This window comes from Aquarana catesbeiana, linkage group LG01 (genome assembly GCF_042186555.1).
Source record: "Aquarana catesbeiana isolate 2022-GZ linkage group LG01, ASM4218655v1, whole genome shotgun sequence".
NCBI lineage: Eukaryota > Metazoa > Chordata > Amphibia > Anura > Ranidae > Aquarana > Aquarana catesbeiana.
In genome coordinates, this window is record NC_133324.1 from 387,824,183 (window position 1) to 387,840,260 (window position 16,078).

At 38.9% G+C, this 16,078-nt stretch overlaps 1 protein-coding gene across 1 annotated transcript in view; it reads left to right on the plus strand.

The window, feature by feature from the left end:
• The window catches only part of TRPM6 (transient receptor potential cation channel subfamily M member 6), a 318,859-nt gene that overhangs the window by 49,120 nt on the left and 253,661 nt on the right, over positions 1-16,078 (plus strand). Inside the window, exons 5-9 of the mRNA XM_073634261.1 lie at positions 752-965; positions 6,419-6,543; positions 7,210-7,381; positions 11,517-11,691; positions 14,568-14,691. Of these exons, the coding sequence (XP_073490362.1) occupies positions 752-965; positions 6,419-6,543; positions 7,210-7,381; positions 11,517-11,691; positions 14,568-14,691 (810 nt within the window). The remainder of the gene's footprint in view (positions 1-751; positions 966-6,418; positions 6,544-7,209; positions 7,382-11,516; positions 11,692-14,567; positions 14,692-16,078) is intronic.

Below are 16,078 nucleotides of genomic sequence, written 5' to 3' on the forward strand. Positions count from 1 at the left end.
TTTTACATACATAAATCTCATACATAAAGGGGTGTTTTTGCCAATGATTTCAACCAAGATTCATACAATTTTCTGTGGAGACTGACACTTTTTTACCCAAAATCAACTTTTTGATTCTTTTACCCCCCATCTGGAATGTCTCAGTTGACTCCTCATGGGACCTCACAATAATTGGCAAAAGCTGTGATGGGGAAGGGGGGAAAGTTGTAATAAATATCAATTGATTACAGTTGGCAGAGTTTTCTGTCACTGGTTACAGGATAAACTTAGACAGCTAATTGGTTCTTGTGAACATTACTTTACTTTTCCTTTCCTCTGGTTTTATAGATTAACTTTAAAGTATAATGTCAAAAATTGCCAGAATCTCAGAGTATTCCTTCAACTTTCACTTTACCAAAACTAGAAACTTCCAGATGTTTGGTCATAGAGCTATCCTTCTGGATTTCATGGGGAGCAAATTATGGGGAGACAGTCAAAGTATGCAGTCATTGCGTGAAATCATGCACCATTCCAGCAATTTCTTATTCACTCATTACAGATCAAATATTAATCATTGTTTGATTCCCAATAGTTTCAATGGTTGTTTTTCCTTCACCTTTACGTAGAGCTGTGCTAATTATTCATGGTAACAACAGGACATACTGGTAGTTACATAAACCTCATCATTGTTATAATTCACTTTCACTGTTTTACTATTTTTTTAAAAAATGACTGGGTCAGAGATTCCAGGCACTTATATATTTTTTCTCAGTATATAAGAGTATCGTATGACACAGCTCTGGACCAGTTGATGCGCCTGATGATAAAAGAATGGCAGATGGAGCTTCCCAAACTTGTCATATCTGTTCATGGAGGAATTCAGAATTTCAAACTTCCTCCTAAAGTGAAGCAAGTTTTTGGTAAAGGTTTGGTGAAGGCAGCAAAGACTACAGGGGCATGGATCCTTACAGAGGGCATTAACACAGGTATGCATTTTACCTTGTCTTACATATTTTATAGTATATGTTTTGAATCTTCACAGGTCATCAGAGAAGGTTTCAGCTTATATATTTGTTGTTTCTTTGAATAAATTATCACAAATTCTAGTTCATTTTTTCTATATACAATTATAGGATCATTTATGTGCACTGCTTGGAATATTGGATTTTCTATATAAGTTTATACTGTAGTTTGTAAAAACTACATCCATAGGACAGCCTGGGCTGAAAAGGGGACTCAAAGCAATCGCGTGAAAATCTGCTTGCTGTAAGCACTGATGTTTTTTTTTTGTTTAATATACATCACAATTTTAAGGATGGTACTGAATTTAAAAAAATTAAAAAGAAAAAAAAAATGTAATTTTGGATTCACTGGAATTACATTGGTACAAATTGTGCCTTTATTCAGTTAATGCTTACACAAATTATAAAGTTTAACACAGTTCTGGTTGCAAGAGTTTAAATATGACCTTTTTTGATCTAGAGCAGAGGTTCTTAACCACTGGATCACAGTCTTCCCCCTGCCATACCCTGGTTTCCTATCTCATGCTGACAGCTAAACTTTAGCTTTTGGAGCAGATAGTCGCCACGACAGGAATGTGCTTGTCTTGCAATCCCGCTGGCCTCTGGAGTGGGATTAGAGATGCTGGGGTCTTTCTGGTCAGCTCTGGCTGCCCTGGGAGTCTGACAAAGTGAAGCACAGCAGACTGCAGTACAGAGCAGCAGCCAAAGTTGGCTGGAACAGCCTTGTGGTTTTGCCTCTTAGTTTTGGGGGCCAATCGTCAAGGATCTCAGTGTCATAGAGGATCTCAGCATATGTACTGATGATGCTTTTCTGTGCAAGCCAAAGCCTGCTACACTGAAATGGAGCCTATGTAGGTAGGAGTTCCATCTGGAGCTAGATGGGAAAGACTAGCTTGTTGAGAAACACAGAAGTGAACTGAAAATACACCTTCTGTGGCCAAAAGGTTTGGCTGAACAGCAGGATCTTGTGATGTGTGTGAATCTGGGAGGTGCCCAGCTTGAGGTATGCTCTTACTTCCACATTACTCTTCTGGGATGTTGTGATCCATTGCTGGAGCTGCACACTGCCCACATCCTGAAATCTTTTCATTTCATGAAGATCTTTTCTTTTCATGAAGATTTTCACAATGAGTAAAGAAATTCCAATAGATATTCAAACATTACTCAATTTTGACAATACGTAATGCATTTACAAGTCAAATAAATTGAATTATAACCAATCAAAGAAAGAATAGAAGGCATATAACACCAATCTCCACATTAGCAAAGGGCTACTCCCTCTAGAATGACTATCTTTATCACATATCAGAGAAACATAACTGTAGGTTTATGATTTATTCTCAACCGCCTCCTGTCTAAGGATTAGAGCCTTTCTGAGAGACTGTAAAACATAGTAGTTTCAGTATATCTTTCTGTTTCCATGAGAACCACTTGATTTGATGGAGTTCAGGGTATGCACTACACTCGGAAGTGCAAGTCTCTTCCACAACTGTAAAATGATGTAGGCCAAATTTGTCAATCACACAAATAAAAGAAGGAAAAGAAATGTAAGAAAGAGAAAGAGGAGGGAAAGGGGGGAGGGGGGACTCCACTCTCTGGCACACACCCACCATAAGGTATTCTAGTCAGTTATAGTCTGGGAATCATTTGTCAGGTATCTGATCCACAGACCCCAGACCCTTTCAAACACTTTCATTTTGTCATTTAGGATTGTTGATAATTGTTCATTTATCATAAACCAGGATAGTTTGTGCTAAAGCTGGTCAAATGGTACAGTAGCTGACTTCCAATTTCTGGCTATGGTGATTTTAGCGGATACAAATATAAAAGTGAGGAGTCGTCTCTGATTTTTCAAGGCTTCCTCCACCTTGCATCTCAGAAGGCCATGTTTTGGAGACTTGATCAGATTGATTTGAGTGAGGGTAAAAATGAAGTTTTAGACTCTGATCCAAAATAGCCTCACCTTGGGACACTGCAATCTATCTCCGCAATTTATCCCCTTTTATGGCTGAACAATTAGAAATTTTAATAGCGAGCAGTTCTAGGGTCAAGACAAACCGCAATGGCGATAGAGGACAACCCTGACGAGTCCCTGTTTGCATTGCAAGAGGTTCAAAGAGTACCCTAATTATTAAGGACACAGTAGGTGAGCTGTATAATACCTGAATCGTGGACAAAAATCAAGTCAAGACAAGTCGTGAAATAGATAGTCCCAAGACAGGGAATCAAAAGCCTCATGTATATCCAAAGACAGCAACATGCCCTGTCGGGGCCTTCTTCTGTTCGAGTTATAATTAATAGCTTACCACTTGCTGCCCGCCCACCATCATATGATGGCGGGGCGGTGCAGCTGTTATCCTGGGCCACTGTCATATGACGTGATGGCCTTCCAGGCCCCCCAGGCGCGAGCCCGGCGCGTCACTCGGGTCCCGGTGCGCGTGCCCGGCGGCCGCGATGTCCGCCGGGCACCCACGATGTCCGCCGGGCACCCGCGATTGCCCGGAAACTGAGCAGGACTGTAGATCTGTGCGTGTAAACACACAGATCCACGTGCTGTCAGGTGGGAGGAGACCGATGGTGTGTTCCTTGTACAGAAGAACACCGATCGGTCTCCTCCCTTTGTGAGTCCCCTCCCCCCACAGTTAGAGTCACTCCTTAGGAACATAATTAACCCCTACAGCGCCCTTCCTGGTTAACCCCTTCATTGCCAGTCACATTTATACAGTAATCAATGCATTTTTATAGCACTGGTCGCTATATACATGTGAATGGTCCCAAAAATGGGTCAAAAGTGTCCGATGTGTCTGCCGCAATATCGCAGTCATGATAAAAAATGCAGATCGCCGCCATTACTGGTAAAAAAAAAATAAAAATAAAAATGCTATAAATCTATTCCCTTATTTTGTAGACGCTATAACTTTTGCGCAAACCAATAAATATACGCTTATTGCGATATTTTTTACCAAAAATATGTAGAAGAATACGTATCGGCCTAAACTGAGGAAAAAAATTGTTTAAAAAAAAAAAATTTGGATATTTATTATAGCAAAAAGTAAAAAATATTGTGTCTTTTTCAAACTTGTCACTCTTGTTCTGTTTATAGCGCAAGAAATAAAAACCGCAGGGGTGATCAAATACCACCAAAAGAAAGCTCTATTAGTGGGGAAAAAATGATAAAAATTTAATTTGGGTACAGTGTTGCATGACCGCGCAATTGTTATTCAAAGTGCGACAGCGCTAAAAGCTGAAAATTGGCTTGGGCAGGAAGGGGGTGAAAATGCCCTGTATGGAAGTGGTTAAATAACATCTATTTTTCTCCTGGTTTGATCTGGTGCCTGGCGATTATCCTGATCACTCTTCTTTCATTGATACCCAGTTTGAAATTTCTTTCAAGTTTGTACCAATTCTGATAGATTTGTGCACTCATTGGATAAGTCACTGTGCAAATATGTCTGTTCCAGGTACTTAAAGCATAGCTAAACTTGCCTTTTTTTAACAGCCCCTGTCCCTCGCTGGGATTGACATCTTCTGTTGGGTGCCCGTCTTTGCCTTTATTGGCCGGCGCAGGATGATGTCACTCTCGCTCTTGTGGAGGAGTCAGTCATCCCAACACACACAGGGACCATGCCAGCGATGTAAACATGTCTCTTCTGCAAAAAAAAAAAAAACCCTGCCTAGTCCCAGTTTATATCAGTGTAACTTTAATCCTGCCTTAAAATTACATTGAAAATAACAATTAAAAATATTCAGAGAAATGGAGCTGCAGCCAACAGGAACCAATCACATTTTACTGTTTATTTTTGGGGAAATATTAAACAAGAATTTGATCAGTTGCTGTGATGTGTTTTCTTTTTTTTTCCTTTTTTTTAACATTCTGCTTAAAAATTTGTGAATGAGTACTGCTTGGACCTTGAAGAAAGGGCCAAACCCCGAAAGATTGTCCTAAAAAATTGTATGTTAGTGCAAATAAAAAAAGTATCACGGACAATACTCAATTTTCTCTATCAGTTGCTGTGTGACACAACTGCAATTGTGCTATTTTCTTATCTTCAGTTTAAAATGGATAAACCCTATAGCTTCTTACGATAATAAGTAATGGTTAATAAAGTTATTAGTGGTACTAAAGTTTTGTTTTTTTGTTTTTTAAATAACAAACATGTTATGCTAGTTCGACGGACAAAAAGCCACGCTAGGGCAGCTATTGGCTACTGGCTATGAACTTCCTTATTTTAGTCCGGTCGTACGTCATCACGTACGAATTCGACGGACTTTGGTTGATTGTGTGTAGGCAAGTCCGTTCATTCAGAAAGTCCGTCGTAAAGTCCGTTGAAAAGTCCGCCGGGCAAAGTCTGCCGTAAAGTCCGCTCGTGTGTACGGGACATGATTCTCCTCTTCTTGGGTCTCTATTCGGCGCTCCTGGCCCCTCCCTTCTGCCAAGTGCCCCCACAGCAAGATTTCATGAACATGCTGTGATACAGGATGGTAAACAGAATTTTAAACCTGTAATTAGTCCATAATAGACCCTATACTGGCAGATCTTCTAATATTACTTTGTACATTTTTTCTAAACGTGTCAAAAACCTAAACAGGGCTTTGCACACTCTCCCACTGCTTCATGTATAATGAGGCCTGATAAGTGACTACTCAGGCACCAGGCAGTATATGTTGGTGATGTAGGGGGATTGTCTAATCCAGTGTTTCTCAAACTTTATTCAGTGCCCCTTTAAAGGTATGCACAATCTCAAGGCACCCTAATCTAAAATGCAAACAACAAAACTAATAGTTTTATATAATGCAGCATTATCCACACACATGGGACTCCCAACGTTAGAGGTGTTTTATTCTTTCAAATCAAATACAGCAAAGCAGGGGAAATGATCCCCCGCTAGCTGTCAAAAATGTGAGTGAAAAACTACATGGTCCAGCAGCCTTTGCAGCAGTTGGTTTGTAGTTTTCAATGAATTACCACGGCTCTGGGGTAGTTCATTTATTCTTCCTGTCCGAATGTATCGGCTTCCTCGTACGAGGTACAAACAAGCCGATACACTGAGACAACTGCAGGAGACCTGTATGGCATTTGTGATCTGCTGGTTGCTGGTGCTACACAAAATAATAAGTGCACTTTTTTTACCTGCAAAAAAAATGTGCATTTATTATTTTTTTTTTTCAAAAGGTGAACTTATCCTTTAAGGCCCTCATAGAAAGCTCAGATTTTGGATGACTCTGTCGAATTAGTTCAAATTTGAGCCAAGGGTGGCCCTACAAGCACCACCCAACTCAACAAAAGTTGATTTAAAAATTGACTTGTATTTTTAAATAAATGTATTATGTTTTGTGTTCTTAAATTAAACAGGACTTTCATCATGTTTTAATCTACACAGCCTGCCAAATTCTCACCCACCATCCTATTTTTTTAGGAGTCTCTAAACATGTAGGTGATGCCCTGAAAGCACATGCATCCCAACATCTAAGAAAAATCTGTGCAATCGGAATCCCACCGTGGGGAGTTATTGAGAATCAAAAGGATCTTATAGGAAAAGATGTGAGTGTGCTTAGTTTTTATTTCTTTCTATTAAATGCTATTAGAACTAAAAATGTTTTTAGTGTTTTATTTCATGATTTACATTAAAGAGTATGTAAACCCAACATTTCATTTTCCTGATACTGTATGTGCTCGCTGTACCATGTACTGTACTTGTATAAAAAAAATCTCCTGTTCTCTTTGCATTGCTTCCTTTGTGTGAAATCGCTGTTGTTCCTATCGTTCCATCTGCTTTCCTATTAAAAACTGACCACACTAAGCAGGAGAACACACCGTGGTTTTCTGGCTGTGCTGAGAACTTTTGCTATCTTCCAATGATCAGAATTGTGCTGACACGCTCCCACCCCCCCCCGAACAGGCATTCACAGGGAAGTTCAGTGTGGTGCTGTTTCTCCTCCTCCACCTATTATGCAGCTGAGAACAGAGGGTAGGTGATCCCTTATAAAAAAAAAGGAAAAAAAAATGATTATAATGTATTTTATATCTGTGTAATGTTTGCCTTTCATTTCTATTTTAAACTGAATGGGTTTTTACAAAGTGAGGGTTTACATATACTTTAATCCTTAAAATTCCAGGTCATTTTGATTTGTTGCATTACCTACTGTATGTTTTAAACAATGTTTGATGTCAATAGCTTTGAAGTAAAACTGTGCTTTTTTATTGTAGGCAGTTTGTCTTTACCAAACCCTGTTGAATCCACTTAGTAAACTCAGCTGTCTGAACAGTATGCACTCTCATTTTATCATGGTGGATGATGGCACAGTTGGAAATTTTGGTAATGAGATGAAACTTAGAAGGAACCTGGAGGAATACATTTCTCTGCAGAAAATACATACTAGTAAGTTGTGATGCAGCTGGACTAGTACTTTTTCTTTAATGATCCCCATAAAAATTCTTTGTAACCCCCTTGTACTAAACAGTGGCTAAGATCTAAATTTAGTTTTTGGCTGGGTGGTAGTTAGCCCAGACTGATTGTTTAGTTTTTGACTTGGTCTTCCATAAACCCAGTGGGGTTTTGATTTCTTCCCTGCACACACAGTCAGATTTTCTGACAGAAAATGTTCGATGGGAGCTTGTTGTCGTAAATTCTGGATCTCAAATTTTCCGATAACAAAATCCGTTGTTGTAATTTCCGATCGTGTGTACACAATTCCGACACACAAAGTTCCACGCATGCTCGGAATCAAGCAAAAGAGCCGCACTGGCTATTGAACTTCATTTTTCTCGGCTTGTCGTACGTGTTGTATGTCACCGCGTTCTTGACGTTCTGAATTTCCGACAAGATTTGCAAGACAAGTTTGAGCCAACATCCGTTGGAAAAAATCCATGGATTTTCTTGTCTCAATGTCCGATCGTGTGTACGGAGCATTACTGTTGCCAGTAGGTGTCACTGCTATCACTGGCAATAGTATGAGACTTCATAAACAAGTTATTAATATTTATATTTCCTTCAGCTAATCCAGTAGGAGGTTTAAGCCACTGGTGCATGCTAGTTGGGGGATATAATTATTTAGGACAGGCCCTGTGCTCGCTCTTTTCCTCTGGACTGAGACCTGTGGAAGTGCTGCTGGATGGAGCTCTGCATTGCACCTGGATTGTCTACTTTGCTTGGTGCAGAACTATGCAATTTCATCCTAGTAAGTACACTGTAGGATGCATTCTGGCTTTTCTTCAGCCTGGCGTGGACAAGCATCTGGCCTTGAGTACCTTCAATAGGCAAATCTCGTGCCTGGTTTTCTGTTTCAGAGATCGTCGATGTTTCATTCTTTAGTTAAGGCTTTTGTGCAGGGTGTTGTGTACATTTCTCCTCCTATACATTCCTCTGTGACTGTTCGGAACCTTAAGCTGGTTCTTTTGGCCCTTCAGCTTCATTAGGGATATTCCCTTATCTGACCCTACTTACAAGTTGGCATTTCTCTTTCTTTTACTATCACCCACATAGATGGTTAGTTAGTGGCCTCATCCTATAAAGAGTCTTTCCTAGTGTTACACAAGGACAAGGTTGAGGCCTAAAGCCTCTTTTCTCCTTCCAACTCAACCAGGACACTGTCCTCCCCTCATTATGTCCTGATCCCAACATCCAGAGGAAACCTAGCTCCACTTTTTTACATGGTATGTGCTGTAAGAGTCTACTTCTTTGTTTCAGGAAGTTTAGGAAAGAGATGGCTAGCAGACAGGCAGCACTCATAGCATGATATTTTTCATGTAAATATATATTGGATTGTCAAAAATAACTGTGATTTGTACTGCTATTACAATGTTGAAGTTATAAAATGAAAGCGTATACTGTACCCAAAGCTCTCCTTTAAGCTTTACCAGGTTAATGTTCAGGCCTCCTCTAGTGCCAGTTTTGGGAATAAGGTGCTGTAAGCTGCTCTTTGAGTTCTGTCAAGCCCTTTTCTTGATCTCTTTGTAACATGGTCCTGTTAGCAATGTTTGCTGATCTCCCCACCCCTCAGTTGGACTGCTTTTGATGCTCTATGGTTAAGACAACCACAATGTACAATTTTCCTTTACATTTACCAAAACTATATAATATGAGGTCAAACCTAAACACTTTCAATTTGTTTGCAATCAGGCAGGCAGTTGCACTAGATAGCTGAAGGTAAATCTAAAGAAGATTGAATAAGAAAATGGTATAATGTATGGCCAGCCTAAGATTCTGTGTGTACTGTGCAATATAAAAAACATTTTTTTACTTTACCAGTAAAATCATTTTCTTGGAGTACAGTACAGGACACACGTCCCTCCCTTCTGTTCCTCTTCCTCCGTTCCCCTCACTGACACCAATGATGTGGCACTATACCTCTCACTGATACCAATGATGGGGCACTATTCCTCCTGTTGATACCAACGATGGGGCACTATTCCTCCAACTGATACCAATGGTGGGGAACTATTCCTCCCGCTACTGTTACCAACCTCCTACAGCATTTTTTACTGGCAAAACATGAAAAATTTACTGACAGAGCCCTTTTTTTTTTATTGACAACCTGAAAAATTACAGAATGCTTATCTTTCTATTAAAAACTAAGACTCTTTTTATCTTCTTTCTCTCTTCTACTTTTCCCCCCTATTCTCTCTCTCCTCTTTCAATTTACTCTTTATATAGTTCTGGTAGCAGAACTTTTATTTCCTTGGTTATCATTATACCAATTGTACATAGTTCCAATATGTAGTATACGATTTTAGATTCTATAATAAATTATTTCTTTTTTTTTTAATTTATTGTTATTTGAAAACTATACTCTTGATAATATTTAAGACCTTTTTTTTATAGCTGAGGTCATCTTATGTTAACCTGGTCTAAGTTGGTTTAATCCTCTCTTATACAATGTATGACGCAATTTTTTGAGTAGTTAGATCCATGCTAAAATTGTTTTAGTTAAACTACTTTTAGTTTAAGTTGGAACTACAACTCAATATTATTGCCATATATGTGATCTTTTCTTTTGCTGCCACCATATGTACTTGTTAAAATTCAATAAACAACTTTGACAAGAAAAAAAAACCAAAAAAACCCCAAAAACTAAGACAACCGATATTTAACCACTTGCTGACCGCCTAACTGTAAATATACGTCATTACTTTGACGTAAAAATGCCTGGGTTATTTACAACAAGCGATTGGCCTTCATATAAAAGTGGTCTCGGCGGCGCATTCACAACAAGATCACTATTATAGGCAGCGGGAGAGATGCCCCCTCTTCCTGCCGATTCCCGGTCATCTCCAAGCTTATCGGACCTGTCGGCAAGCCTGGAGCCAGCCCTGAGCGGATCTGATCCGTTGGATGCCTGTGCAAGAAGCCGAGTGAGGACAATAGGCCCCACTTGGCTCTATGCCCTTGGAGGACCGGAGCAGCGTCTGACGTCACTTCCGCCTCTTGGCCTTAAAGGGATGATCTTTAAGGCAAATTTACATTTTTTTTAAAGGTAAATGAGAGATCTGGGGTCTTTTTCACTCCATATTTCTCAATAAAGAAGACCTGTCATGCTTATTTCTATTACAAGGGGTGTTTACATTCCTTGTAATAGAAATAAAAATGATAAAAAAAAAGGGGACAGGTGTAAAACAACAACAAAAAAAGTAAAATAAATAATAAGAAAAAAAATTGAAAGTGCCCCATCCCTCAGAGCTTGCATGCAGAAGCGAACACATACGTAAGCCGTGTCTGCATATGTAAATGGTATTCAAACCACACATGTGAGGTATCACTACGATCGTAGAGCGAGAGCAATAATTCTAGCTCAAGACCTCCTCTGTAACTAAACAGGTAACCTATAAAAATGTTTAAAGCGTCGCCTATGGATATTTTTAAGTACCATAGTTTTTCGCCATTCCATGAGTGTGCGCAATTTTAAAGCATGACATGTTAGGTATCTTTTCACGTGGCGTAACATCATCTTTCACTTTATACAAAAAAATTGGGCTAACTTTACTGTTTTTTTTTTAAATTCATTAAAGTGTGCTTTTTTCAAAAAAATTGTGTTTGAAAGACCGCTGTGCAAATACAGTGTACCATAAAATATTGCAACGAGTGCCATTTTAATCTCTAGGGTCTCTGCTAAAAAAAATATATATGTAAAAGAAAAACAAGGCGCGCCAAACTAAGTGCAGCATGTGATGAACAACTTATTTAAAAGTAAAAGAAGCCAAATGGCTACTCACATAATGTTAGTGATAATCAAGCAAATATAATGATGGAGTCCATGGTCACTGTACGGTCCAGGGTAACATTGATAGAAGAGTCCCAGTGGCGTCCTGGTGAACTGCAAGGGATGGAACTGCAAAAAATATATATATAATGTTTGGGGGTTCTAAGTAATTTTCTAGCAAAAAAATACAAATTTTTACTTGGAAACACAATATGGGAACACTGACAATACCCATAACAAGTAATTTGCCTGGTTTACACCTAAAACGTCAACACAGATTGACAAATTAATTTATTCAATTTATTGATATAATTACAGGAATGGGACAAGGAGTTCCTGTGGTTGGCTTGGTTGTTGAAGGAGGTCCAAATGTGATCCTTATGGTATGGGAATATGTTAGGAGTACACCACCAGTTCCTGTAGTGGTATGTGAGGGGACAGGAAGGGCAGCTGACATTTTGGCCTTCACTCACAAGCACACTGCTGATAGAAGGTAAGCTGATGTTGCTTTTTTTTCTGGTTATGAATATTTCTAGGTTTGTCAGAGGAAAATTTATAAAGAGATTATTATTATTGCTGTGTGTTGCACATCAATTCTTTAAATCTGGATTCTGCAGACATTATAATTTTGATTCTTTTTTATAATTCCCCACTACTTCTGAAAAATGGTGTCCTTTTGTGATGATCTTTTACACCAGCTTTGTAAATGTCCCAATGGCCTGAAAATGTTTCAGCAATACCCAGCTAAATTCATTGCTTAGTGTCGAAGAGAAAAAGAGCTCCGTGATTGGAGGAGAGTTGCTCATGTGGCTTTGACAGGTCACATGATCGGGATCATCTACTTGTTCTTTTTTCTTTGTGTGACTTTCATTCATTTCTGCTGTGCTCTACCACTTTCAGACTCCTGGAGCTAGCAGAGCAAAGTGCACATTTGTAAAGCACATTGCTGTGCTTTATAAATGTGTGCAGCATGTTTTTTTTTTAAAGAAGTAGTATGGCCACCACATGGCCATAATGCTGCTTTTTAAAGACAATGCTAAAATGAAGAAAACACGCTGGCAGATATAAACATCTGCTAGCAATAAAAACAGTCAGATATACTGTACAATCAAGCATAAAAACTAATATTTGCAGTGCTGATCGTATTCATAAAGTGTGAGCAAAAGCGAACCAAAATAAAAAATGTTAATAAAAAGTCCAATGCGTACACCACCATGTGATGGAGGATATGACTTTACTAGGATCCCAGATTCACCACGTATTCCACCACCAATGTACAGATTGAACCCTTACCATAACCAACAGATTCTCCAGGAGCATCTCAGATACACATGACAGTATTGCCAATGCAGGATATCACCATAGAATCAAGATGAAAAAAGTCCACATAGTGTGAATCCGTATAAAACTTTTAAATAAAATAAATGGTTAAAACTGCTCACATATGACTTGTTACAAACAGCGCTGTATGCATATAGAGCTCACAATCAATGTAGAGAAGACATCCAGGTAGTACAAACAAAGCAACCAGGCGTGGAGACGTCACTTGTATTGGGCCCGAACCAACGCGTTTCATCACAACTGATGTCATTGGGGGCATAGAAGAACCGTGAGTCACCACGCCATATATATATATATATATATATATATATATATATATACACATATCCAGCAGGGGAGGTGTCACCTTTAATTGGCAATCAATCTTCCAATCTGTCCCCCAAAGATGGCTGCTAAGACAAACCAAGCCTCATTTTGAAAATAAAATGGATCAGAGGATCTGATTAAATTGTATGGGTCCAGTAAGGGTTCTGGTAAGGGTCCATGCTTTATATTGGTGGTGGACGACATGGTGATTCTGGAATCCTAGTAAAATCATATCCTCAGTCACATGGTGGTGTACCCATTACCAGATTGGGACTATCGTTACTATTATATTTTGGTTCATTTTGCACACACTTTAGGAATACCATTATTGCTGTTTTTTAAATGTCTCCCTTAGTTTAGGTAAATAAGACAATAATGAGAGTTTGTAACCACTAGAAGTAAAATCTACCAATGTGTATTTTAAAAGTCAATGATAGTAACATGGAGCAGCAAGGAAATAAAAATCTGAGTCATATAAACAAATATTTTCTGATAAATACTAACAAGTTAAAATGTGTGCCCAATGTAAACAAACTATAGTTTTTATTTAAGGTAAACACTAAGCTGCTCCCTAGATATATTATAATCTAGCCATTTAGGATAACACTATAGCAAAACAGTTGAATAGTTACAGTATTTATCCATAGTATAGTATTATCATTTGATGTTGTGCATGTTAATTATTTAGCTCTGTAGTTAAAAGAGAAGTGTGGTATTTATTAAATAAAAAAAAACAATCATACTCACCTATGTAGATGCAGCATCGATCCAATACTGCGTCTGTCCCCCACTACCTCTACACCGAGAACTGAGTGATCAAAGACCATTGATTGCTCAGTTCTTGGGTCTGCTCTGAGCACAAAGCGGTGACTGACAGTCACCACTCTAAACTCTGCACCTCACTGGAGCACCAAACTGTGGTGGAGGCGGGAGCAGAAGCGGCTGGCTCAAGCTCATAGCGGTGCCCTGAGAGGCTGAGCCACCTGCCTGATCAAGCTTCTGTGCAGATCCCTGCAGATCCTGGACTGACTCTGTGACATCAGCATACAGCAGATTTTAGCCTGCTGTTGGAAAGAGTGCACTTCTGTGTCCCACAGGAGAAGTATGGCCAAAGGATCTTTGACCATACTTCTCCTTTAAGTTTTTGCCAGTATGTTGAACATGACTCCATGAGAATTGGTTTTGTTAGTAAATATATATATTTTTTAGATATTTTTTTAGAATAAAGTTGCCTCCAAAGCCTAAAATGATACTAAAATATCAATATAGGTTAACTTTATTTTCAGCAGCCAGCAGTAAATAAAACAAGGAAATAAATCTTTACCTACAGAATTAGATACAGTATTTCATATTTTATTCTGGTGTTAAACCAGGGTTTAACACCATAATAAGGATCTTTATTTTGTCCACGTGATTGTAATATCAAAGGACTCAACTTAAAATAACTGTCACTTTTTTGAAAATAAAGATTCTTTTACTGCTTTGTCAACTTTGTTACCTATGTGTATGTTTCTTTCGAATATTAGAAGTAATTATTGTTGTTATGTGTTTGCGGTGTGAACCCCATAAGCATTAAAGTGGAGTGACCCAACCAAAAGCAGAATAACATTTTTAATATTCTCCTTAAAAGCTGCTGAAAGTGTTTTTAACTAGTTGCTTTGGGCTGCTTCCCATCAGTGTCACTGTTTGATAACACCGTGTTTCCATCTTTGTTTCTCTCAGAGAAATCTCTCCACACCTAAAGGATGAAATCTTGCAGATGATTCAGAGAACATTTAATCTCGGTCATAGACAAGCTAATGATATTTTATCTATTCTGCTAGAGTGTATGGAGTTCCGGGATTCAGTAAGTCATTCTGTCATGCATTTACTTTTTGCTAAATTTTAGGAATGTAAATTCAAATGGGTGAGGTTATTGCCAAAAACGGAATTCCTAATGCACCAACTGTTTGTTAACACTCTGGAAAGATGTTTGCCTCCACCCCCAGTCTTGTATCCATTTAAAGTTGACTTTGTAAAAAGGGTGGTCTGCCCCCAGTGTCTCATCTTAACAAAGTGACCACTGTTACATAGTTACATAGTTAGTAAGGTTTAAAAATAGACACACAGCCATCTAGTTCAACCAATACAAAAAATAAATACATAGAATAAATGAATAGAAAACCTCCATATACAGAATAGTTTACCTACAGTCGAACCAGAGGAAGACAAAAAAAAACCCCTATAAAGTGTGGTCCAAATTGCTCCAGTGGGGGAAAAAATCCTTCCTGATCCTCCAAAGCCAATTGGATATTCCTTGATCAACAGTCTCTGGTGTTGTTACCTATGAATGTTAATATCCAGTTATGTAAACACACTCCAAATTCTGCAAATCCTAATGTTCAGTTGTTCAGGAACTACAATTCCCATCATGCCTAGTCATGTCTGTGAATGTCAGAGTTTTACAATGCCTCATGGGACGTGTAGTTCCGCAAAAGCTGGAGGTCTGTAGCTTGGAGATCCCTGCCTTAATGCATTGTTTGCATTAAGGTAAAAAACATTTTCAGTCTCCCTGAGCCCCCCTTCCCTGTGTGAAGAGTAAAAGAGGGGAGAAGTGATCAGTGCTGTGCACGACTGCATATATTCTCCCCTCTTTTCCTCTTTACACAGCATTCGAGTGGCAGCAGGAGCCATTGGCTCTTGCTGCTGTCAATCAAATGCAGCGAGGATGAAGTAGGGGGCAGGCCTAAGTCCCACTGTGTAAGTCTATGGAGCCTGGCTCCGTAGATACACAGGTTGGGAGCGTGGGGACTATGCTTTCCCCATAGCCAGCGTCTGGCTATGGTGGTCCCAAGAAAAAGAGGAGGAGCCGAGATCGCCGCCAGGGACCAGAGAAGAGGAGGATTGGGGCCACTCTGTGCAAAACCACTGTACAGAGCAGGTAAGTATAACATGGTTGTTATTTTAATTAAATTTTTTTTTTTTGCTTTTAATAACACTTTAAGGTCTGTTTGTAAGTTGGAGAGATCCCGTAAGGGTGTTATTCCATCACATAGCTTGGTGGCATCTGCAAATGCAAAAAGCATACTTTTAATCCCAGTCTCTATATAATTTAGAAATAGGTTAAAAATTAAGGGTCCCAACACTGAACCTTGGGGTACACCACTAATTACCTTAGACTATTCAGAGTATGAATGTTTACTCATTAATTTCTGAATACTGTCTTTTAGCCCATTTTCTATCCATTTACAAAC